This window comes from Phoenix dactylifera, chromosome 3 (assembly GCF_051530095.1).
Source record: "Phoenix dactylifera cultivar Ajwa chromosome 3, Ajwa_hap1_PhDact_Kaust_v1.1, whole genome shotgun sequence".
Classification (NCBI taxonomy): Eukaryota; Viridiplantae; Streptophyta; class Magnoliopsida; order Arecales; family Arecaceae; genus Phoenix; species Phoenix dactylifera.
In genome coordinates, this window is record NC_143192.1 from 35,422,649 (window position 1) to 35,448,151 (window position 25,503).

Sequence of the window (25,503 nt, forward strand, 5' to 3'; positions counted from 1 at the left end):
ACAAACATGACCCATTTCAAAAGTTGCTGCAGAGAGGCCACGTATGGCACCAAATAAAGGTCCATAAGGATCAGGACCATTCCAATTTTCCCGACTCCTAACCATGCAGAAGAAAGTCAAAGTTAAGAACGTAATCAAGTCATCTCCCCTCTCCTGCCTAACTACTGACAAGACAATGCACCGCTCTTAGTACGAGAAAAAGAAGCTGGGATAGAAACAGACCGTGGCCCCATTAAAAGCCGCAATTATTTATGCTTATTGACTTCAGTGACTTCACCAGCAATAACATGTCAAATTAGCAAAAGGCAGTTACAGATATAACAGAAACCAATACTAAATATTAGAACGTAACGAATTGACAAGCTTGATTCAACATTCAATTAACAGTGACAGCAGAGGACTGCAGACTTTCAGGGGATCAGTCTGTACAAATCTACACCCAATCAGTGAATCTGAATGCTAATTGGATTGTCTTTTGCTGATCTTCAAAGAAAAAGGAACGTTAGAACTACCCAAAAGTTAGGAAGGACTTATCCTTCCATGCCTGAAAGAAACCCTTAGCAGCCAGAACCAATCCCTCAATCCTAAAAAGAAGAGTAATCATCTGGCAGAAGAATTCACATAATGCCCAGTTTTTCTTCTGTGGCGACTGAAATCAGACACAAACCTGAATGTCTGTCCGCACCCGGAGACCTTGCATTTGTAGGGGCGCTCTCCTGTGTGAACCCGGATATGCTCTGTCCTGGCCCATGCCCACTTGAAGGACATGTTACAACCCTTCCAAGGACACTTGAGGGGCCTTTCATCATCATGGACACACTGGTGCCGCATCGCATACTTGTGAGAATGGAATCGCTTCCCGCATCCCTCGTATGTGCAGCAGTTGCGCTTGTGGAGTGAGAGCTCTCCCCGTGTCCTAAAACTCATTTGACACCCTTCAACATCACACTTGAAGGCCTCCTTGCCCTTATCTTTGCCCTTCTGAACAACTGATTTCTCTGGCCTCTTGTTTGCTTTCATCGGAGTAACCTTCTTCTCCATGATACTAGTGTCAGACATCAAAGCTGCAGGTCGCCCAGTTCTTGGCCTCAAGCCCTCACAGGGGCCACGCACAAAGCTTATACAGCTATTGTGACTTTCTGCTATCTGCTCTGCTTCTCGCTTTCTCTTATTTCTGCGTCTCACATACTGTATGAGAACTACTCTGGTTGGAGTCTTATTATGTCTTTCTACATTCTGAGGGGAGTTATCACTACCCGCATTAAGACTCATGTCTCTGGTGTCTTCAATGACTTCCTGCATTCCTAAGCCATCGGCCACGGAAACAGAACCAGTATTCGCCGAAGTCTTTGAATCATCGATTACAGGTTTTGTATTAACAGAATGATATTCTGATTTTAAATAATCAATAACATCACAATTTGCTTTTGTATCATTTGCCAAGTGGGCTGCCTGCTGAATTTGAGAACTTTTAACTGCTGTGTTGTCAGCTGTAAACTGGTTTTCATTCCCACCAACCACAACACCCTGCAGAATACCTTCCCTGGCAGCTGGAAGTTCTTCCTGCATTTCAATATTACCTTCTGCTGAATTAGCGCCCACGTTCTTTAGCTCAGATTTGTTCAAGGCTGGAATATTAAGATGCATTTCAGAACTATTGGATGATAACAATGGAACAGTTAACTGCTCTTCTGACAATGAAAACATTCCAAGACTGCCCTCTGAATTAGATAGATTTGCCATTACCTCTGGCAGATCTTCAGACCTATCAACAGTTCTTAAAGTTGGTTCGCAGACAGGTTTTACAGTTCCATGTATTTCATGCTCTGAGTGAGTTCCATCCACCGCTCTTTCTTCTTTTTGAACTTCAGAACATTCACCTTCCAACATCACAATATTCACTTCAAACCTGGACTTCTCCAAACCACCAACCTTACATCTTGACATAGATCCCTCTACACCATCTTGTTCCAATTCTGAACACTCTAGCATTGGCACATTAAAATATGGATGAGAAGTTTCCAGCTTTTCAGGTTCAGAAATAATCATTTTATTGCTTAGCTTGCTGCAATGGATCTTTGGTCGACTTTCACAAGACACAACAGGTGAATCAACCGGTATAGACAAATTACGAGATTTTGTAGAGGCAAAAATAATATGTTCTGCGCTAATTTTCTTTGTTGCCCAACCATCTCGATGCATTCGAGGATATTCAGCAATAAGAATAGGGACAGTAAGCAAATTATCAGTACTGTCATCTACCATTCTTCCAGTCTGATGGGTATGGCCAGATGTGTTTCTATGATCATCCCTATTAACCATTGCAACATCATCGTAAGCATCCAATTCTTTTGGTGCACCTTTCCTAGAACAAGCACGATGCTTACTAGCCATGTCATTTCTCCCATTTTTACGGCTCTTATAAACTTGAATTTCATTGGCAGGATTGACATTTGGACTTTCAGTTACAGGTTTGCTCTCCTCAGTATTTGCATCAGTGTGTGATTTTGACTGGAAGGTACCAATTACCTTATACTGGGTGCGAGATTTCCGGCAAAGCCACTTGAGATTTGAAATAGGGGAAACAGGAGAAGGATTGGAAAAAATTCCACCCAAAGATAATGCAAGCCGCTCTTGATTTGCAAGCTGTTCTTGATTTGTTGGTTGCTGCTTTCTTAGCTTGATGCAGTATTTTAGATTCACTCCCAATTTTGAGGTCCAATCTTTGCCATCTTCTTCATGTTCTTCATCATCTATCGAGGTGTTAATTAAATCCAGATCTGGTGGAGAAGCATTCTCCAGTGGAACATCTTTACAATTGAACTGAATACCAATTTCTTCAGCAATTGATATTGCAAGTGCCTTTACTTTGAGATAGTCTACAATGATAAAATCATTAAATATTATATGAAATCATGTCCACAAAATCTCATAAAGTAAGAAGCAAAGAAAACTTCTTTTGAAAAAGAAATCTGTATTCACAATGCAGACAGATTTCAACTCATGTAAAACTCAAACCAGGAACAGCTTATCACTGCTTCACCATGCAGTTAGGTCAGCCACACAAATGTTCATAATTTACAGGGAGAAACTTATAATCTAAAGCAAGATCATCATAGACGTTTGCATGCTCATGCTGTTTGTTGGACACAAAACTCAAAAATCAAAATAACTAAACTGAATATCGACTGCAGTGCACCATCAACCAGCATGTTTAAGGTAATATATTACAAGTGCAACTAAAACATTCGTGGGGTATATCTTGAATTGACTTAGGATCTAAACAAAGAAAAGGCATTTGATACACCAGTAGTAATGCTCTCTTTTTCTAAAAAGATCCTAGTAACTCAGAACCCTAGGGTTTTAGATGACACTTACCAAGATATTGTTGAAATATATGAAGACTAGACATGAGATTATATTCAAAATCCAATCTAATGCACCTTCCTGTTTTTTCAAATGTGTCTGCTAGGTGATTAAACTCAACAAATGAAAGCTTAAAGCAGAAAATATCACAGACATCTAGTCAGCTAATCAGATCTAATTTAGGAATTAAAGTAATGAGTTAGCTTGTGCAACCTGACCCTATCGAGTTGTATGAATTTGAAAGAGACAAAGGGTCGTGCTGAGTCACTAAAATTAGTATAATAGTATCCGAATTCAAAATATCAGCATACTTAAAAGAGTTCTTTCACAGATACATATGAGATTCTGTTTTTCAGATATTGTTGTTCTGTTCTATAATATGCATACCAAACACTTAAACTAAACAATATGTGCCTATCAGCAGAACTATAGTCATGTAATCAAATCCTATCATTTTGAGCCTGAAAAACTGACACCATGTAGCAGTGCCTAAAGTAGACATCTGTACAAGCATCTGAGCAACATAGGCATTGACTATAATATAGAATGGGCTAATTTAATGCATTGATGTGCAAGAGTCGAGGGATATAAATAAAGAGACACAGAACTCTAGATGGGCTTGGTTAATAAAATAGAACTATTAATCACAGATAAGCATGTATCAAAAAGTTCCTATTGCATGACATCAGCGATGCTCAGTTAGACTTTCGTAAATAAACCAACTCATCAATATCAGACTGACTCTAAGATTATGCTATCATGAACTATGCACAGTTATCAAGATTTAGTGAATGGACCTTTAGTTTAGTGGAACATAGCCTATTATTTAGGTGATTAGCTTGCTTAACGAACTTATCTTAGTTACCATATGGTCTATCAAACTTGATTCAAGGATGCGAATTAATGGCAACTCAAATGAACTGACTCAATAGGACACATCAATTGCTCAAAGCTAAAACATCACTGAATCTAATATCTTTTTTATGCTTTAGATGCTGCTGATCCACTTCATTGCAAAAACAAAAAATATAATTAAAAAGCATCATATGTTATGTATGTAACTATAGGACAAAAATCTTGTTTTAAAATTTATTTCGATTTTGTTGTTTTAAAATTTATTTCGATTTTTGTTATGACGGATCATTTGCATCATCAAGACATACACTTGGGTTAACTATCAAGGTCGCAAGAACCGGTATCAGGCACCGTACCAGTTCTCCAGCAGGACAACTCGATACGGGCTGTGCTGGGCCCGTATCGAGAGAGAGCACGCTGCCAGAGCCAGAGAAAGAGAAGAGAAAGAGAGAGCGAGCAGGGGAGGGAGGAAGAAGGAGAGGCAGCGGACGCCGGCAAAGGGCTGCAGGGGCCAATGGAGGCCACGACAGCTGAGGCCGCGGCCGGTTCTATTGTGAACAAAGCAAGGGTCCGGCTGCAGCTAAAAAATTTCGGGACTTAAATTTTTTAGCCGTTGCTGGACCCCTGTTTCGTTCGAAACAGGAGAACCAGCCACAACCTTAGTTGCCGCGGCCACCACCTCTAGTTCTTCCCTCGCCTACTCGCTCTCTCTTTCTCTTCTCCTTCTCCGGTTCCAGCAGCGAGCCATTTTTATAGTTCGAATTGTACCGGTGGCTCCACCAGTACGGCTCAAAATGGGCGGAACCGCCCGGTTCGGAAAGGTTCCGCCGACCATGTTAACTATTCAATTGTTTGGCATTAGCATAAACAGTGATAGAAGTTCTTTAGGTGCATATGCGACTTGTGGCTCTAATTATTATCATTTTCAATGCTGATGATTAATAAATTTAAGTTATGATATACATGCATATGAGATATAATATTATATATAGTATTGTCCTTGCATCTTATTTTTTGGAGTTGAGAGAATCTAATACGTTGCACAATAGCCCATGTATCAGTATCCAATTGAGAAAAGAACTGAATATGTTACTTGTATTGGATCTACATCTAGATAGGACTGGACTAGTGATGCAGAAAGGGGAGTTTGGATAAAAAGAAAGATACAACTGCCATATTCGGTATAAGCAATTTGTTAAGAGGGTGTTTGGATGATGGAGCAGGTTATCCGATGACAGCTTTTCTAGCTGCTTGAAAGTTGACTTTTGAGTGAAACACTATTGGGAGAGAGGAGCTCAACAGATCCCTGATGCTGACAATGCCATCAATCCCACTGTTCTCAGATTACCCATTCAGTAGAAATGGTGATTCATTTTTTTGCTGAAATTTAGAGATAATGAAGCCCAGCAGCCACTTAGATTGCTAAGACATTGCTTCAAATCTTAAACTTCGTTCTTTAAGCATATCATATCGCTGGATAACCTGCTCCACCTTCAAAACACCCACTAAATGCTCTAACCAACTGATGCACAGTCATTTCCTTAAGATTTAAAACATAATTATCAAACAAGTTCAATTGATGTTCTTTGAAGAACATATGGTTATAAAAGCAGTGGAAGACACGAAGTAGGCATTTGTTTCCATCTCTGAATAGTTCTTCAATTTTTTAAAACATATGATCTTGCTTAATAGATATTAATCAATTGCATATTCCAAATAGTTGGGAAAAGGTTGGACGGTTATAGTTATGGTTTAATTGCAATGTTATTGGTTCTTACAAAATGCAGAATAGGTATTTTGATGAGAAGTAATTTAGCCCAGATTAACATAAGAAACTATTAAATTTCAGCCTTCATGAATTTGGAAAGCTATCTTGAGGTTCAAGGGAGGCAGTTTGTCAGCCTGGCTTCAGATTCATATGCAAAGGAGATAAAGCTGAATCTAGAGTAACAGGCAACCTCATTTCTGCAAATGAATAAGACGATTAATGAAACCTGGCCAACTGGAAGACATTTTAGAAGAGTAATTACATTTTCATGTGAAAAGGTAGACAAGAATGCAAATTTGATTATACATCCAACTATGCAGGACCATTTACACCTCCAATTGTGTAGGGAAATCAGAACGAATAGCTTGTAATGCAGCAAAACATAATTATAATATTTAAACTAGGAAGAAACAGAATCATGTAGTAATGGTTATACAACAAGTTAAATAAAATAAAATTTAGACAATAATGGGGAATAATGTAAATGGTATCAATTATATGATTTCATACCTGAATGGCAAATAATGAGCACATGAGCACCACCTTTGCACCGCAACAACTCCTCAATCTCAAGAGCATGTTGCAAGCAGAAGATTCGCGATCTTAGAAATTCACTAGATGTATTCCACTTTGTGTTCTCATGACAACACCTTGCCACTGTCGTGCCAAGTAGCCTGTCTGTTTTATTTAAAGGCTTTGCACTAGAAAATTTAGAGCTACATAAATCATTTTGAAATATTGCATTAGCCGTCGTGTGCACAGTCCCATCATATTCATTCTCCTCATCAAAAGAACGTAGCCTGTTTGAATGTTGACATTCTGGGTCTTTTCTAGGAGCACATACAGTGTTCTCGCTTTGTGGGTTCTGTTCACCTACTTCCATTGAACTAAACATATGTAGGTATTCCATATCATTTGCAGAATTATTGGGCAAAATGCTGGTACCAGATCTGTTGTCAGCTCTAGGCTGAACAATTGATTCGCAAGTCACCTCTGGCACTTTGGTAGGGTAAGATGAAGGTTCCTTGATAGCACTTGGGGCATCAGTTGCATGGCCACTTTCTTCAGGAGACAAGTGGCATATTAAATCAGACTTTCTCCGTTCCTCAGGTTTAATGTCATTTTTTTCTAAATCTGCAAAGCAAAATCAAAACAGTTTAAGCTACTAAACTATATATTTATGCATGTGAGCATATTTATACATATATTACACATTAATATCACAAGTCCGAAGTAATAAATAATTGAATTACTTGATCAAAGGTAACCTTGACTGTAACATTAAAGTTGTGGTAAACTTATACTCTAAGCATGCAAATCAAAAGCATTTTCTTACCATGATGGATCACAATCTTCTTCTCAGGCTAATTTGTAGAAAGGGCTCACTCCAATAATAACTTGGAGAGACTATAAGCAACTTTTGGTTGCAGATAAAAGATTTGAAATATAGGCTCATTTAATGTTGGTTAATGTACAAAAAGAGGGGAAGAAAAATTAAACAAGAGAAATGACGTGGTTGTATATATCATAATTGCATTCTACTTCTTATCTATTATATCTGAAAAAAAGATGTGCTGGTGAATCCATTCTCAAGATGCATACAAGGACTAATTGTTATTGTTAACACCCAAAAGTACAAATCTTTACAACTGTTTTTTTCCTTTTTCATAACATAGATTTCCTGAACTGAAAAGGAAACCCTTAGTTTAACCATCCTTGGGAACTTTCTAGGCATATGCAAATGGTATAAATTTTATGCCTGCATTTTATTCTGAATGCCTACTTCAATAGAACTCCAACAGCTATTCCATAGGAAATATATGTCAGATGGTAGAGTTACCTGAATAAAAATTCTTTATAGTACTTGGTAGGTGTGGTGGTTGACCCAAAGACTCCGATTTTTCCAACTTCAGGTCAGACTCTTCACAATTTAAAGAGAAAAGCTCCTTTAATGCTTTTTCAGAAGGTTGCAAGATAGCCATAAATGGATAGCCAAGGATTCCACAAGCAACACATGCCAATGATCCTGAATCAACATGCAAACCAAATGGTAAATCATCCTCATCAACATCTGTACTGTCCATCACTCCCCCCCGAGAACTCATGCAATCAGGATGGCAAGTATTCTTCTGTGTCTCACATGATACGTTTTGATATGATATGCTATTGACATCTGCTTCTGCTCTATCTGCATCAACAACACAACGATCATCTTCTTTGCAGTCAAAAGAACTCTTTCCTTTGAGTTGAGACTGAGCTTTCCTACAATCATCATCATCCACCAACCCATGTGCTTGACGAGACATGGAAGAAGAATATGACTGGTGACCAGTACATGGCAAAGGCAGCAGCTCAGGTTCCCATAACACCACATAAGGAGTTGATATTTTTGCAAGAAGATCACATAATAGACGATTTTCATTCATCATGTCATCCAGAAATGCTTTTTTGACCAGAATTTCTCTATCCTCTTTCTTACGGTCTCTCAAGCGTGAACTTCGTACACCTGGCAATAATTCTCTAGGAACTCTGGCATTAAAATAATTCCACCAGATTCAAACTGGAGAAAAAATTATGATTAGGTGCCCACTCCATTAATGTATGGACACCAACAATAAGAAAAGAAAATTGTTTAAAAGCACAAGGATTGACAGGCATCAACAAGAAATTGACATGTCTAAAATCATCCACTAGGTAAATTTTATACAGAAAACATGAAAAAAAATAAATCATCGAGAATCATAATAAACATTTCAAACTGCCAATGAAGGAAAATATAACATATCAGTATTGGAGGAAAAATTAACACAGAAGTTATTCTAACCTATCCAATTAGATCGAACCGCGTGGTTTATCGGCTGATCGATCTACCATTTGATCCCACGGGGAAAAAAAGAGCAGGCGCACCCCGCTTTTGCGAAATTTCAATTAGAAAATCTCAAAACTATGAACAGAGTCGCCGGTCTTTTTTCTGAGGAAAGTCAATCCCTCATATCGCCCGGCTCTCTTACTTATGGGAGACACAAGAAGTTCCTTTCCTAGTCTTTCTATGTCGCAGGGTTGAAACCAAGAAATATTTTGAAACTTTAAGGGTACAAGATCACTGATGAAATTATATACAATAATAGTTGTTGATCTTAGACATACAAGAACAAAATCCAAAAATTTGATGAGGGGCACTAGATGTTACTAAATAATGACATCTGGATTTGATTAGCTTAACCACTCAATAATATGAGTGACAAAGGAAATTCAAAATGTGAAGATGATCTCACTTGTCATTTTGAGAATTTTTCAGTTATAGCAAACAAAAAAACATTAATGAATAATATAAATGTCAATATAGGACTTCAGTTATCTTAGTCAATGCTTCTCCACTGAGTGTATCATGGTTGACATGGTTAACTATCTTAACACTTTATGTTCATTTAACAGTATTATATTCGAATTCTGCATTTGGCATTTTCCATACTTTCGTTTTTGCTTACCAACATCAGCATGCACATCTGACTTGTCTGGACTGGTCAAATGTGAGGTTTTGATGTTATTTGTTACTTATGAAATAACTCAAAATACTAAGGATTTGATGCTCAGCACTGTATTCTAAGTCTTTTTTCACTGGGTTGTGTATCTTTTTGCATCAGTGCATGGTAATTAGCAGAATATGGTAAATTCTTTCTTTAAAACGAGTTGTTAAGCCCATCAAGAATATAGTACAGTTTTAAATGACACTGCTTCCAATTGCCTGTACTGGCATAATACACAATACTTCAACTTTGTTTCTATTAGCTATCTCATGTATAATAGAATAGAAAAGAGACTTGACAAATTATCATTTCAATATTCCACTATTAATTGTCATTGTACTTTAGCACTAAATTTTATTGACTTATGAAAGCAATGGTATAATTAAAATTAAGTTCTTTTAACAGAATCATTATAATGAAACCTTCTACAATCTTATATCTATTTATTTATCCTGTTAGAATAAATTATCCTGGCAGTGGAGTGAGTTGCACCAATTTAATTATATTATTGAGTTTTTAGTTACATCTAAATTTCTCTATATCAGAAGGCTAAAATCAAGAAGAAAAGTATAAAGGTAGAAATTAGCATAAGAAAAAAAATCATTCTATAAATCATATTTTAAAATCTAACAACTTAATACCTTTGACTATGGTTTTAAATCCAAAATAAAAAAGAGGAAATTATTAATACAGGACTTATTGAACCTTAGTAGATCAGTTGTCCTAAATTTGAATTGCCTTTCCAAAAAAGGAGAAAAAGGCCAGTTTCCAACTTACTTGAAACATAGCCTTCCATGAGTGAAATTTTGAAATTTCTGGTCACTAATCATGATTCATAAATATTACTTCCAATATATGCACCATATTTTTAGTGCCAAAGATACCTGTACATCATTGTCTTTTCACAAGTTCCAAAAAGACCATACATATGAGAATTATAAGAATATTTACGGCATTTACAAACTGTCATGAGCGGCAGAATTGCTTAATTTAGTATGCCACTATAATAAAACATGTATGCAGAAGATGTTATCCAGTAATTTTGCAATGACAGCATAAGGTAGCCCTTGTCAGCAATTTCACATTTTTACTGTAACAAAACAAATAATAGCAGCATTCAACTAGAAAAGAAAAAAGTAAATTGACCTTATCAGCCATCAGTGTAATTAAAAAGACTGAAAACTAACCTAGAGACAAAGGACACTGTTAACATGTATAGCAGCTGTTGATGGGAGAGCATGGGAAGATAACTCATGGCTGCCCTTCGTACTGCAGCTTCTTTGGCTACCTTTAGCCATTGCGGAGTTGCAAAATTGGCAGCTTCTCCACAATTAAATCCTATATTGCATGCGCAAACATAAAATAAAGAATAAAATTATCTAATAGAACACTTAGCCCTTAACCAACAAAGCTTATTCCATCTTAAAAATATTGAAAGTCGATGCAATAAAACTAAGGATAAGGGTTTTTCCTTACCTTCTTGTGAGTAATGACGAGAAGAATAAGACATAATAGCATACAAAACTACAAGAAACATTCATAGAAGCAAAAGCACATAAAAAGCAACTAACTGAAATTGGTCATAAACATAATTGACAAGTGACAAGCTTTACTCCATCTATTTTGCTTGGGTAGTCCGTACATATCTCATTAATTTGAATATGATTCTTATTACCTGCCCTCAACCTGATGTAATTACTCAATAAATTGGTCAAACTCCTAATAACAGTTAGTTGGATGGAATCTTGGTAAAGCAACATGATCACACAGGAATTGAAAACAAATTACAGCAGCCACGCTCTGGGTACATCTTACCCTTTTTCCACAATGGTTACAATGGTGACACCTAAAGAAAGTTTGCTCCCTGACCAAGTTACACACAAAGCTAAGCTCTTTAAATTAAAGAGCAGCAAATTGTTCACAAAATTTCAAAACCATTATATATAAGAAGATGACCATGATGCAGTCTGGTCCACCTTCCTCAAGTGCACCTAACAAGTTGTTAGATTAACACAGGTTTTAGCTTTACAGTGCTCCTTTGGTTTGTAATTTGGAAATATTTAAGAAGTGGTCATTTTAACCATGGTACAGGAGTATCCTCACCTATTTAAGCTGTCCTGTGCTAGTCATATAACAATTTACATGAAGAGGCAACTGTAAGTTGATAAATAGATGGAACACAACATAATACAATAAAAAGATACTTTCAGAACTCAGAGGCTGATCATGCAATTTGACTGCCCCCAGTGTCTAACATAATGGAAGGGCTCTCTCTCTCTCTCTCTGTGTGTGTGTGTGCGCGCGCACGTGCTTATGTGCATGTGCATGCTCATATTTCACAAATCATCATAAGCCTTTTCACATGAAATGAGGATGGCTATAGAAAAGAAAGTTAAGAAAGCTTGATGAAAGGATTGAAATTTATGACCAGCTATCAACCTAACAACTCCCTAGAAATCAGCATCCAATTCCTAGATGCAGTAATTTTAGGTAAAAAGGGGGCATGCCACCAAACCTATATGCCCAGTTGGTCCAAGGATGCAAATGGGACAGCTTGCAAGCCAAAAATTTCATCTTGTTTGGGTCAGGCTGTTGGGCTAACCTTATTTGATAACATCCTCATCTTAAGCCCATCCAATATGTAGACCTAAAGCAGAGCATCTACTTTATTGGTCATAGTTTTAGACACATGCAACCATAGAGCAACTCACAAAACTTCCCTAGAGTTTGAATAATACTGGATAACGAGGAAAGATGATAACTTTAATATAGAGAGAAGTTTTTATAGAAAAGGTACACATGAGCCAAAGAGCCAAACAAAACGAGGGTCCATTTTATAAATGCATATATAAAGGAGACTTGAGAAAACAGGGCTTCTTCCGAAATGATCTATAGGCAAATATTTGAAGTCGTTAGATTTATTGATCTGAAATCAAGTTAATGCATGTTACACCCTCCCCTCTAAACTAAAAGCATATATTCCACTTCCTCTCCCCCATATTACACCTAATCCTTGCCAATTTATCTTTTTATCCACTCCTCCACTAAAAGCATCCAACAACATTCAGTCTGATGGAGTCCAACTAATCAATGATGAATGATATGAACTGTCCTCCATCTCCATCCTGCCCCTTTCGCACCTATCTTCAGCAAAATAGCCCCTGTATTACCATCTTCCATCCCGTTACTCATTGTCTCCAATTCTACTAATGTCAGTTAGATGTTAATATTGAATCCCATAATTTTGCTCCTAACCTTTTAAAAATTACCAAAAAAACAACTTAAATGACTAAGAAATATGTGTTACTATAACTTGTTTAATTTGCTTATAACTATGAGCAGACAAGTCTGCACTAGTCTTTTCACCATCAAAAGGCCACAGCAACTTAGCAGTCTCCCTGAAAGATTGTTCTTCACAAATAACAAATGACCAGGACAACCAATAGAAGCTAATTGAAAAAGAAAAAAAGAAAAAAAACTTGGTCAAAGAACTGCCTTGCATAAGGGGGTGGGTGGACCTTGACAACAGGAATTTTATCACCAAGGCCAGGTTAAGAGCCACTAACAAAAAGATGTTAAACATACTATCATTTGATGAATTAACTAACCTTGTATAATTGAGCAATCACTTGTAGGTTATGATTACTATTTTATGAGTCTTCAGTGGTCATAGGAGACTGGAAAGGGTTTTGCAGCAATTTTGTAAATATTGGTATGCGTATGCTTTTCTTATTGTATTTTCCTTAGTATTCAATAAGATGATTACATGATCGTCATCTCAATATAGCAGTCTTACGAGGACAATTTCCTGGATAGTGCATCCTTCCCTAATGTTTGATAAAAGAGAAAATATGAACAGCAACCATAGAAAAGAACATCTCCTTCAACACAATTATGGATGGAAGTATAGCTTATATTCCACCAAAACTTAATGCCAATAATTGATTCAATGCAATAAAAAGGGTTCACATTGCAGATTGATAGCATCTGCCTCTATCACATAGTATCGATATAGATAGCATTCAAATGGTGTGGGCACATTGAAGTCAAAAACCTCGAACATCTCAAACATTCACATAGAATATTACCAAAATGATAAAATAGTTTCATGAAGTAGTATATGGTTTCTCATAGCTTTTGAAGCTACTTTGTTATTAGTTCAGCTAATATATTGATATTGTATGTCAAGTTGTGAAAAATTTCTTTAAATAGTCTATTGCACATGCTAAGGATTTGTCACTTGTCAGGAATGAACATATATTCTTTTAGCATGGAGGACTTTGCCATACTTACGTAAATGTTTAAATCTATGTTGGAGCTTCCAAAACATTTATTCCATCAGGAAGCAATTAATGGTGTTAATGTAATAATCTCCCATAGTCTCACATAAATGTTATGCTAGTAAATGTTAAGTCAACTGATTAAGTAGAATACATACTGCGCCAGCCCCTGACCAACACATACATGACACACCAACGTTTTGATCCTTCGTCACATTAAGGATTGCTTCTAGGCCAAGAAGTCAACAAAGGCAAAACAATATTATGACTTTGTGACTAGTAATAGGGGAGGTAAGTTTGTAAGGAGTGCATTTAGAATCAACAAGTATGAGGAAATTAGTTTCTTCTCAGTGGGAACTCTCTAAACTCCAAAGGGTAGATAAATATAATTAATCATGGAATGCCTTTGCTATTTTCAGTTAAATGGAAGTTTTAAGTTTTTCATGTACACTGCTCAAGTTGAATGATGCTTATAATATCTAACCTAAGAAGAAACCACCATGAGTATAGACAAACTACTACTAAATTTTCAAATGGTTTTGTAGAGGCTGCCTACTGAATTTTCATGAAAATGTTCTGTACTTGATTTGCCATCCATAGTTTTATACAATGTTCTGCGGTGGCTAGGTCACGTGTCACCAATTTGAACATGGTTCACCTGTGGTTCAATAGGCTAACTTTCAAATTCCTATAATTTTAGTATCTCACCTATAAGTGGACCGGCTCCCACTCGTTCTTCAACTCTTTTATCATCTATAACTCCTCTATTTATATCTGAACAAACTCTCCACTTTCCCAAAATCATGCATTGATTGTCCTACAACCGCTCCACTTCCCCAAATCATGCACCAATCATCCTCCAAGACTCTCTTTTATTGTGACGACACTACACTCCACTAGATCTCATCAAAAAATGGCCTCCTCAATTGTCTCCCACTAGATCTTTTGCCATAGTTCATCTCTTCTTGGATCTTGTACCTCCCTCAACTTCCATCAAATTCCACCATTCTTTTCACTAGATCTTGCCATTGGATGGCTACTTCCACCGGATTTGGAAACATCGAATTGACTCCAACTAGATTTGGCCTCACCATATCAAATACTGCCCGTTCCAGCCTTGCATCAGATCCCACTTGATCCAACCTTGTCGCCTTCAACCCTGACCGAGCTAGTTTTATGACCCTCCATTCCATCAGTAACCTCCATTCCCCTATTTATCTTTCTTTCTACTGTTGACTTGGACATGTCAAACCTTGGTTCAACCACACAAGTTGCATGGTAAAATCATCTGAATCATTAGGTCGGATGAGTTTAAGCAATTTCTAGGTTTTGGCCCGACTCGATCAATAAACACTAGCGGGTGACAAGTTGGATAGGTTGACCCAGGTACGTCAAACAGGTTTCAAAATATTGGTCTTATACCATGTTTGATATGCTTATATTTACTAATGAAAAGGATCAGTTGTTTCATCATTTGAAAGCCAAATGTGATTTGATACTCACTTGAAAGACCCTTCTTTAGGAGCTTCAAATGGCTAGGGTTGGAGTAGAGTCAAAGATTGACTAGTAAGGAACTAGGAGAACATTGTCGACTGTCAGTACCTTGGAGAAGATGCTCTACCCATTTGGAGAAACCTTAAAAATGGGGTGGGGTCCACTTCTAATACAAAATTGGCTTTATGTCATATTTCCAATCCAAAGCATGAATAATTCAAAGTGCACTAACTCATAAATCTATATGCTGGTCATCTAGAAATGCATCTTACAAAAAATTATCATTAAAGTGGGGTGAACAATTTAGAAATGGATTCATCATGGTTCCTTGCAATTAATGGAAATCAGCATGGTGCTTTCACCGATACTTAGTTTTTCATTGAGTGTTACATCCATGGTAGCATGTCCAATAGTTATGAATAATAAATCAAGTTGTTTTGAGTTCTACTCCTTGGCCCTCTCTTAACTGATATAACTATCAACATCTCACCTCATGAGCCAACCTTCCTTTCTGGGCTCTGAGCCAAGCCTAAGACCCCTTTCCCTTTTCCGTGTCCAACCTTTCTTAACTAACATTGTGGCCCCTTTCCCTTTCACATGTCCAACCTTTCTTTCCGGGCTCTAACCCAAGCCTAAGACTGAAAATCTACATGCAATTCAGCATCAGCAATCCAAGTTCAAGTTGAAGCCCAAATGGCCCTGAATCCAAACCAAGCCCAAACCCACCTAAACCCAAACCAAGCCTAACTTGGCCTGAAATTCAACCTAAGAGTGGAAGATCACCTCCTTCATTTTCCATAGCATCTGCTATGCTTCAAGATTGCTAGCATGCTGAAGAGAACATTGGAATTAAAGCTAGATTGGAGCTCAGGATAGCCTTGGAAATTCAAGGAATAAGAACCAACTTAAGGGGGCGGTGGATCTGAGTTTGGGTGAAGGGATTGAGGACGCAGACAGCAAAGGTGATGTCACCATTCAATCAAAGCCTAAGCATCACCAGCTAGCTGTGGGTGGAGCCAAAAAAACCACTTTGGGTAGAATTAGGAGGTTGAAGGTGATGATGCAGCAATTGGAGGGGTTAGGAAAGGGGCAAACATTGGTCATGGGGTGGTGAAAGGAGAATGGTGGCTACATCAGAGGCTGTCTATGCTTGGCAAAGCACTAGGAGGTGCAAACGCTGCAGAGGTAGGCAACGATATTGGATGAAGTGCTAGAAGATAGCATAGGTAAGGATGGTAGCATGAGTTTGAGAGGGCATGAAAGATGAGTTAGGTTAATATTTTTTTTATATAGAAGTAATCCATCCATCAAAAGTGATGGACGATTAGGATGAGATCAATTAAAAATTAATGAACATATACAAATTAACATAAATTAGTCTGGGTCGACTTCAGGTCGAGCTTCGGGCTTCGTGCTTGGGCTCTAGCCTAGGGCAAAGGCTTGCCTAGACTTGGCTGGAAGTTCCTTTGGGTTGGGGATTGTAAACTCAAGCCCAACCTAAACCTCCTTAGGCTTGCATAAAACCCTATTAAAAGCCTGACCGGCTTAGGCCCATCTCCACAGCCCTACTCTTGGAGACTTGAATTAATTTCAAGATTTTATAATAATAGCTACTTGTGATTTATTAAGTTTCTAGATTTTTTTGGGTATGGTGTTTCTAGATTTGTTTTCTTTTTCTCCTTCTTTTAGCCTGTATATGTTACTAGTATATCATTCAATAACAGAGGTGAAGTCTTTCAATTAATTATTGATTTTTCGAATGTGTGTAACCAATTAAGCATTTCAATGGATTTCGGCTCATCTCAATGTTTTTACGATCGATGTACCCCCCCCCCCCCCCCACCCCTTAATGAGAGGGACTCTGTTTGGTATAAATCATGCAGAGCAATTTCTTTAACCTTAGTCTAAACTACCAATGTTCCAATAGTCCTATCCTGTTTGGTACAAGTAGAGCCAAGATTTTCCCTTTCTTTGAGTGGAGATGGGAGCAGGATAGAAATTATCAAGGTTCACTAATAAAAGAATAAGTATATGGAAGTTGTGCTTGACATTTTGAAGCTATAGTTATCAATCATGTCACAAGTCACAATTTGTTTAACTTAGCCCTATTTTTCTTTTTTATTAGAGAGAAAGGAGTTGATGGACTCTACCACGCTTCATTAATTAAGGATAAATGACGAAAACATAATGAAGATTGAAGGAGGCTAGGAAGGGAATTTGTTTAATTTTTTCGATTTTACTTTCAACGTTAACGACTTTGTTTTGGAGCTAAATAGTGGAACTTCCCACCCAATTTGAATTAAGATGTTCAAAGGAAGGGGGAAAGCTCAAGAGCAAAGAACAATCCTGATCTATCCAAAAGGGAACATTACCAACACTATGACACAAAATCTATTAACTAAAACCTACAATGTTTAAAGGTTTCAAGGACATAAGAAAAATTACAAACACTATTAAAAAACTAAATGATAGATGAAAATTCCAAGGATTTATAGTTTAAAACTAACCGAACACTTCAAACTTATGCGTTAAAGTTTTTGGTTCTAAGAAAAGTCATTGAAATATAACCCTAAACGACAGGATGAAGAAGAGTGAAAAAATCTAGCATACAAGAAACATGCCTTAAATAGTCATCTACAGAAGCAGTAAACCTTTAAAGGTTGAAATTTTTTTGGTATCTATAAAGAGGAGAACTGTGAAGAGGGGAGTTTATAATTAAGTTGAATTTCCTAGAGAAAATATTTGAGCTCGAATTTTCAAGATTCAAGCTCAAAATCCTGGGCATATATTAAATTTTCATCAAACAATAAAATCACAGGCCGCTTTAAAATAATCTGAAAAATGATCTTCATTTTTATTTTGAGGAAAAAAGAATCACAATTTTGATATTGTTAGATCTAATATATACACCCAAAGGCCCCAATTGATGTTTGATATGTTAAATTAACATGTTTTCCCCTATTCATTTCATTTTCCTCCTTTTGATTTTTTTTAGTTTATAATGGTTTTTTCATTGAAACTAATAAAATTAACGCTGAAATAAAGAAACTACAGGAACCAGCACTCATTGGCCAACTTGCTCTAGACCAAAAGGAAAAGCAAGTTTCTAATTTCTGCTTTCATATGCCTAACATTAGGAGTAAACTACTATTTATTCAAATTATTCAAAGGTTTGATAGCTTTCAATACGTGTTTCTTTTAAAACTCTTTCCTATAGAATGACTTGAAGTTCAAGGATGTATTTTTAAATGGGATTTAAGGTCATGGGAACATCAAGGTAATATCAGATATCTTTGTGCATGGTTGGTCTCTAGATCCCAATTTACCTCAGCCAAGATAGAAGGTGTAGAAATTTTAGAAAGAATCAACATTACGAAGTTTGAGGTTGATATATAGGCACCAAGACATTGAAATCTCAGCCAATATGGTAAAAAACTAAGATTGACAACCATTTTTTAAGGTGACTTTTATTACTTAAAAAACTCATTCAAGGTAGAAAAAAATGGTTGGAAAATCTTGGACAATATGTTGATGTCTTGTTGGCCAACATATTCGGTTATATCAATTTATATTGGTGGAAATAATATAAGCTGCACCTTGTAACTGACAAGGGAAAGATTGGAAGATGTTAAGGATTTCATTAGTTCATTTGGCTACATAATATTATTGTAGTTCAGATATAGGAAGGGAGTGAATAGTCAAACTGATATAAAAGCATTGTCCAGCAAATAAAATCACCATGAAAATTCAATTAAACATGTGTGCCAACAACTTAAAGGAACTTGTGTCCAACATATGAGGAAGTAACAAGATTCTAAAAAGTTTTACAAACGTATAATGCATCCAATGTAATTAGATTCATAAAGAAATAATTGAAGTTTATTGGTTCAAATAATGAGAATAAAACATCTGTAAGAAAGAATTACCATGGCTGAAGCCTACATGATAAGCCCTTGGAAACGTGACAACAAACTCGCCAGGATGCTGGACTAATCTGAAGAAGAAACCAGAGAAAATTATGTCTCCAATGCTACAACTCAAAAGAGTTGCAATTAGAAACTTTGAAAATGTTTTTCATCAAACTTCTAGACAATTTTGAACCAAAACTGACATGCAGAATCTACCTGCAACAAGGCACCCCTGATGACACCAGAACTTCAGGAGATAACAAAGTTGTCTTCTCCCCCAACATAGTAAAAGCAGCTGAACAAAAGCAAATAGGAGCAAAGTAATTGTAACAAAAAAAACAAAGCTCTATAATCACAAGAATAAAAAAATGCATCTAGAAATTCATGAATATACTAAATCACTCTTCTTCAAAGAAATCAGGGACTAAGAAATTACTCAGCCGGTCAACATTTCCTCCATAACCTTGCACCCGAACAATCTCCTCAAGAGTGGCCGCATATTCCCCAGGCACAGCATACCAAGTCTTGGGAGAGCCCATGTGGAGGAAATTCAAGCTGTGCAGCTCATGATCCTCAACATGCCAAGCGAACCAACTGAACAGCATCCCGATATAAACCATCGGGGAGGTAACACCCGGCACTTCATCGGGCATGAACCGGGTGAGCGAACCAGGTGCGCGAGCAATCACCTGAAGGTTCCAAGGGCTGTTCGAAAGCTTCCATCCCGCGGTGCCAGTGCCGGTGCCCTCCCTCTCGCTGCTCTCAGCAACCGAAACATTCTGCCGCACCGCCTCACTGGAAGCTGCCAGGCACGGGCATTTCGGTTCTTGAACCCTTCCCCTGCCAAACCCTCTCTTCTGCCGCCGCCTCCGGTGGGAGTGGTACCGGAAGGGCTCCTCCGGCACAGCGAATCCAGACCCGGGAACGTCATTGGCGTACTCCACATAGATGGGCTTCTCCAACGTCGCGTTCCAGAAGAGGGTCTCCACCAGCAATGGGCTGACTTCCTTGAACCCGCCGAGCTGCGATCGGGCGAAAGCCTTCGACCTGGCCTCGAACTGCTCCAGCGTGTAGACCTCCCCGCTCTGCCAGACCTGCTTGTGGACCGGCGCGCGGGTGCGGCGGGAGCCGATCTCCTGGTGGCGGGTGGTGAAGACGGCTCCGTCGCTAGGGGCGGCGGGGCGGGAGCCGGGGACGGGGTCGGGGGAGGTGGAGAGGGAGCGGTTGAGGTTGGCGAGGACGAACTTCTTGGAGGGCTTGGGCAGCGGGGGGATAACCTTGCAGATGCCGAAGGCTGCGGCCTCGCCCTCGATGCGGGAGATGAAGGCGATGGGGTCGGCAAACTCTGTCTCGGTGGGCCGGTACTCGGGGGCCATGGGAAGACCTTTAAGCCAGGCCGGGATCTCCGGGGCAGCCATTCCCGGCGGCGCCGGATCTGGAGGGGAATAAATCTTGGGGAGGTTTGGTGGGGTTTTGGGAACCCTAGATTGGGGTTCGGAAAGGGGAGACTTGGGGGCGCATTAACTCGGAAAAGGAGAAGGAAGGAATTAGAAGGGGAAAGCGAGAGAGAAGAAAATATGATGGCGGTATGAGACGACGGCAGGGAAGAGTGGAGAGAGAGGAAGGGGGATGGGGGATCGAGAAGGAATGGAAGGAAGAAAGAAAGAAAGAAAGAAAGGAGATGGAACAGTGCGGGTTTGCGTGGAGAGATGAGTTGGCCGGGCTAGGGGGGGTCGTCTACTCGTCTGTCGGCTGTGCGCGGTGGATAAGAGAGTGTGAGCTGGCCGTTTGGGTTAGCGGGATAACCGAAAGTAGTGAGATGGGTTGATGGTTGGCAATGGTTGATGAGGGGAAGATTGGAATATTGGATTTAGCCCCTCGTCTTTTTGTTTTTCTCTGCATTTCATGCACGGACTGCCTGATTAGCGCCCATTATGACGGGGGAAGCGTCATGGTGTTTCGCCCAATATGAAGTCTCGCTGGCCTCGGTGTGGATAGGGTAATGAAAAATCTTTTCCTTTTGATAGCGTTTGTTTATCCCAGATCAATCTAATTCTCCATGATTCAAAATCATGGTATTTAATATGCTATGTTCCAGTTTTTTGGGTATTCAACTTGTCCAGAGCAGGCCCGAGCCTTAGGCAACCGAGGCGGTCTCCTATGGCATCGACCCAAAAGAAGGCCTTTGGGAGAGCTGCTCCAGCAAAGGCTCGTAGCTGCCTGCTACCTAAGTTCCTAATGCTTATGAACCAAGCATCCAGCATGGCAGCATCCAGACGTGGCCAACGGGGTTACGACTTACGGAAGTAATGGGACACGGCGTCTTAGCTATGCCCTGTCACCATAGCTGATAGCCCGTCTTCTCCATCCGACCATCCGCCGTAGTCACCAGCCACCAGGGCCTCTAAAGTTTTAAACTCTTCAGCTCTTTTTCTTCGGTTCTTGAGTTCTTCAGTAGTCGGTCCTCCTTAGATTTTCCGACTCCAGAGTTCCGTCTTTCGCCCGTTCGCCATCCTCGGTTCTTACAGTCTCACTTCGCCCGTTCGCCATTGGCCCACTTGCCGTCCTCCCCGTCGGGCTGGCACTCCGCACTCAGCCGAAGAGAGTGACGAGGGATTAGGGAGGCGGCGTCGTCGGCGTGACAGCGTCTTTTCTGAGTCTTCTCCTTCTCAGCCGTCCACGTCTCCGCTCTCTCTAGCCTTCAGGTGAGGTGAGCTTCCGAATTCCGCCTTCCGCCTTCCGAGTTCCTGGGTTTTTTTTTTTTTTTGACTTCCGAAGCCAAGGGCCCGTGACATTGTGAGAAGATCGTGTGAGATTCTATTGTTAGATCTGATTTGGTTTAGATGGCTTGATTTTACCGGATTTATTCATTTGGGACTTATTTGGGTTGATTGATGTTGATATGGTTTTACACTCTGAAGGTTGATTTATGTTCGTTTTCCCCTTCAACTGTATGATTTTTTTTCACATACTGAAGCCTTTATGTTTAGGAATTTTCGCTGATAAGGCAATGCATTGATCTCAGGGGTTTGGTTTTCACTGTGTTCTTTCTTTTCATTGTGGCTCTCAGTTTTAGGATTAAATCTTCTCTCGGTTGAGAGATTAAAATCTATAACTATATACAAAATATCTACCAATCAATAGATTTTGTGCACGCTTAATTCTAAGTAGTCTCAGTAGCTTGGGAACCCCATAATTCATCTAGGTGGATCTCAAGCTAAATTCTAGATTGATATCCATTCGTCACTCTTGACAAACCCCAGAGCATTATTCCATCAAAAAAAAAAAAAAAGAAGAAGAAAAAACAAACAAAGAGCAGTTCCATATATTGTTGGTTAAAATAATTAGTTAAACCTTTTGTAAAATCTATCAAGACATGGTTCTCACTGGATATATCTACAGCAAATTAATTCTCCTCTTTCTAGCACACAATCAGTAATTTTGCATCTTAAGAAGTTAGACGAATTATTTTTAAATAAATTTTTAAAGTATTTTATACTTAATAAAAAAATTATTATTTTTTTAAAAAAGGCATCTCTTGATGAGTCTGCCTTATGCCTCCAAATGCATTAGGCTGCCCCTAAACTTGTCCTGGTATTCCAAGAGAAACCCTGATTACTCACCCTATGGCACTAAAACTATCCCTAATATATTAAAAAGATATTTATTAATTATATAAAATATAATATAATAAAATATTAATATATTTTTAAAAATATATTTTTTATAAAAATATATTTATTAGTCTCATAAATTATTAATTCTGTAAATATATATTAATTATTATTATAGAATTAATATTTTTATTTATATTTATAATATATTATTTTTTAATACTAATAATTTTTTGATTACGAAATTTATTAAATTCTTATATTATATAAATATAAAGTACAATACTATATTTCTACTCTAATTTAAAATTATTATTAAATAATAATATGATTATTAATAATATCATATATATAATGTTGATATATATGTTAACAATATATTAATATACTAATTTTTTTTGCTAGACTAAGAGATATTTTTGTCTAAACTTTCAACCCAAGGTCACTGTCCGTGTATGAACTTGGATTCCTAGTCTTAAAGAGAGGTATTCCATTACTAAGTTGGGCGATGATTTAAGAAGTGAAGATGATTTAGAATCACTACCACATAGAATCATAATGGTACAAATAAGTGCGTTGATCTCATCTTCTCTACCTATATCATCTTTGATCTTGGAATAATCGCCCCATACCAAATGCTCCCTTTATGTAATACAAAGGCTTAAAGTTAACAGATTAGATACAACTACTCATGATGCATGGTCACCGGCACTAAACTATCAATGATTCATACAAATCGCTGCCTTTTCTCAGTGTGATACCAAAGATTGCAATCAAAAGTGGTTAGTGCATTCCGATAGATATCTCAAACGTACACTTGGTTGCTCTTTTAGTTATACGTAGTTATAACAGGTTCCATCTTTTTCAAGTGATCAATTTCCCATTTAGCAATATTCATGTAGAGTAACATTTCTCGAGAGCATGAGCCAACATACCAAGCCAGTAAAGGTTTTGGCATATGTATTAGGTGATTTGGAATTGAATCCTGCCTTAACCGAGATATGATATGGGAGAGGAGTGACCCCAGTTGGGTAGGACACTTGTCTACGAGACTCTTTAAAAACGCACGACTGTACAGTTGATTTTTTTCGTACAAACGTACTTTCAGTATATTGTACAATAAAATAGATATAAATTTGAAATTTGAAGTCCCATTTATTTTCCATTTATTCTTAGGACCTTTTATTGAAGTATAGTATTCTTAATCACCTATTGTGCTGGTCATTTAATTTTCAGTTCTTGGCTCCTGTTATAAGTTTGTACAAAACATATCACAGATATGTATATAATTGTGTATATAGATGCATAACAATGTAAAAAATTGGTATAGTTGTGAATGAAGCTTGACTAGAGACTAATTGTTAAATGGAAGTGAAAATAACAAGTGGCATCCATTTGTTCTGATCTAGAAGGATCATCAAACTCGATATCGACCACTTTGGTCACTACGAGTAGATTTGGATAGGATCCAAGAGCAAAATCCGCTACATCGAGAAACTCAATTATAGGCCAAACTTTCAAAGACCATAATTTTGTCATACAACATTCGATTGAGATGATTTTTTGAGATCTATGACGTGATACCCCACCTTTTAGGGAGTGGCACCTCTAGCAATTGGGCTCGAATTCTATCATTTAGGGTCTGAAATAGGTTAGTCAAACTGAAAGTATTCTTTTGGGGCAAAAATTTGACCAAGTATAACTCTTCATTCGAGAAGAATCAAATGGAGCGACAAAAGAAAGAGTTGACATAGAAGTTGAGATCTATCTTATGAAGAATTTTAGCTTTGTTTCAAGTTTATTTCTACTAATGATATCTATTTTAGAAAATAGAGTCCTATTAGAATTTGAAAAAAGAATCTGACTCGAATTGTGCAGCAGTGCAGGGATATAAGCTCTACTTTTGTAATTTTTTCATGTTCTGCTATTTTTTTTGAGAGATTCGAGTTGAGTAGGTTGAGAAAAATATTCTTCTCCTCGATCGGATCAGTCCAATATCTTCTAGAAGGAAGATACAATTGACATCTACAAAGAGAGTCTAATAAGCGGTTTTTACTAACCTATATCATCTCAGCTCAAGTGAATGAAAAAGACCTTATGCTCTATGGTTAAGATATATTCCATTAGAGGCATTTCTTCATCCTGAATAATTATGAAGAATAAGAGGAAAATATTCTAATATAAACTTCTCTTTATGATCTCTGAAATACGTGAAAGGAAGAAGAAGCAATTCCATTCTCTTATTACTATTGAAGTGAAAAGATACCTCTTTTGCATTGACCAATCCTTTTTCCCTGCCTCTCCTATCCCAATTAGTACTTCGAGGGTAGACAGTTTGCTCCCACCCTAAACGGAAGGGGAAAAACACTGCAAGTAGTGGGGCAAAGGATTAGAGCAAGTATAAGTGGGTTGCAAAACTAATGTGGTGCATGTGATATTATATAAAACTAATACCCACAAGATAGGTTGTCACGCCCTGAACCCGAGGCCCGGGACACGAGCAGACGCCGCGCACCTGCAGGGCAGATAAATCAGATCAACCATCAATAACTAAATGAAGATAAATTCCAACTTTCATATCAAATGTCTACATATACATATGTCAAAAGAAAAGTCAATATCTACTAGCTAAATACATCATGATCACTCCATCCCGTAATCCCTATAATCATATATCATCACCTGCAAAAA

General features: G+C 38.0%; 1 protein-coding gene across 1 annotated transcript; it reads right to left on the reverse strand.

Annotated features, from left to right (window-relative positions):
- Positions 1-232: 232 nt before the first annotated feature.
- On the reverse strand, positions 233-20,936 carry ELF6 (Zinc finger (C2H2 type) family protein / transcription factor jumonji (jmj) family protein). The gene is made up of 7 exons (XM_008777126.6): positions 19,635-20,936; positions 19,415-19,493; positions 19,217-19,284; positions 10,704-10,854; positions 7,830-8,518; positions 6,500-7,123; positions 233-2,879 (listed from the first exon to the last, which is right to left on the reverse strand). Exons 1-7 carry the CDS (start codon positions 20,614-20,616, stop codon positions 601-603), a joined length of 4,872 nt encoding a protein of 1,623 aa, XP_008775348.4. The 5' UTR covers positions 20,617-20,936; the 3' UTR covers positions 233-600.
- Between the last annotated feature and the right edge of the window lie 4,567 nt (positions 20,937-25,503).

What these genes read in the sequence shown, in the direction of transcription:
- ELF6 (XM_008777126.6), bottom strand. Translation starts at nt 20,616, where the DNA reads ATGGCTGCCCCGGAGATCCCGGCCTGGCTTAAAGGTCTTCCCATGGCC. An exon ending in TCAGGGGTGCCTTGTTGCAG is followed by an intron (nt 19,285 to 19,414) that starts GTAGATTCTGCA and finishes TTTCTTCTTCAG; the next exon opens with ATTAGTCCAGCATCCTGGCG. An exon ending in TATAAAGAATTTTTATTCAG is followed by an intron (nt 7,124 to 7,829) that starts GTAACTCTACCA and finishes TTTGCTTTGCAG; the next exon opens with ATTTAGAAAAAAATGACATT.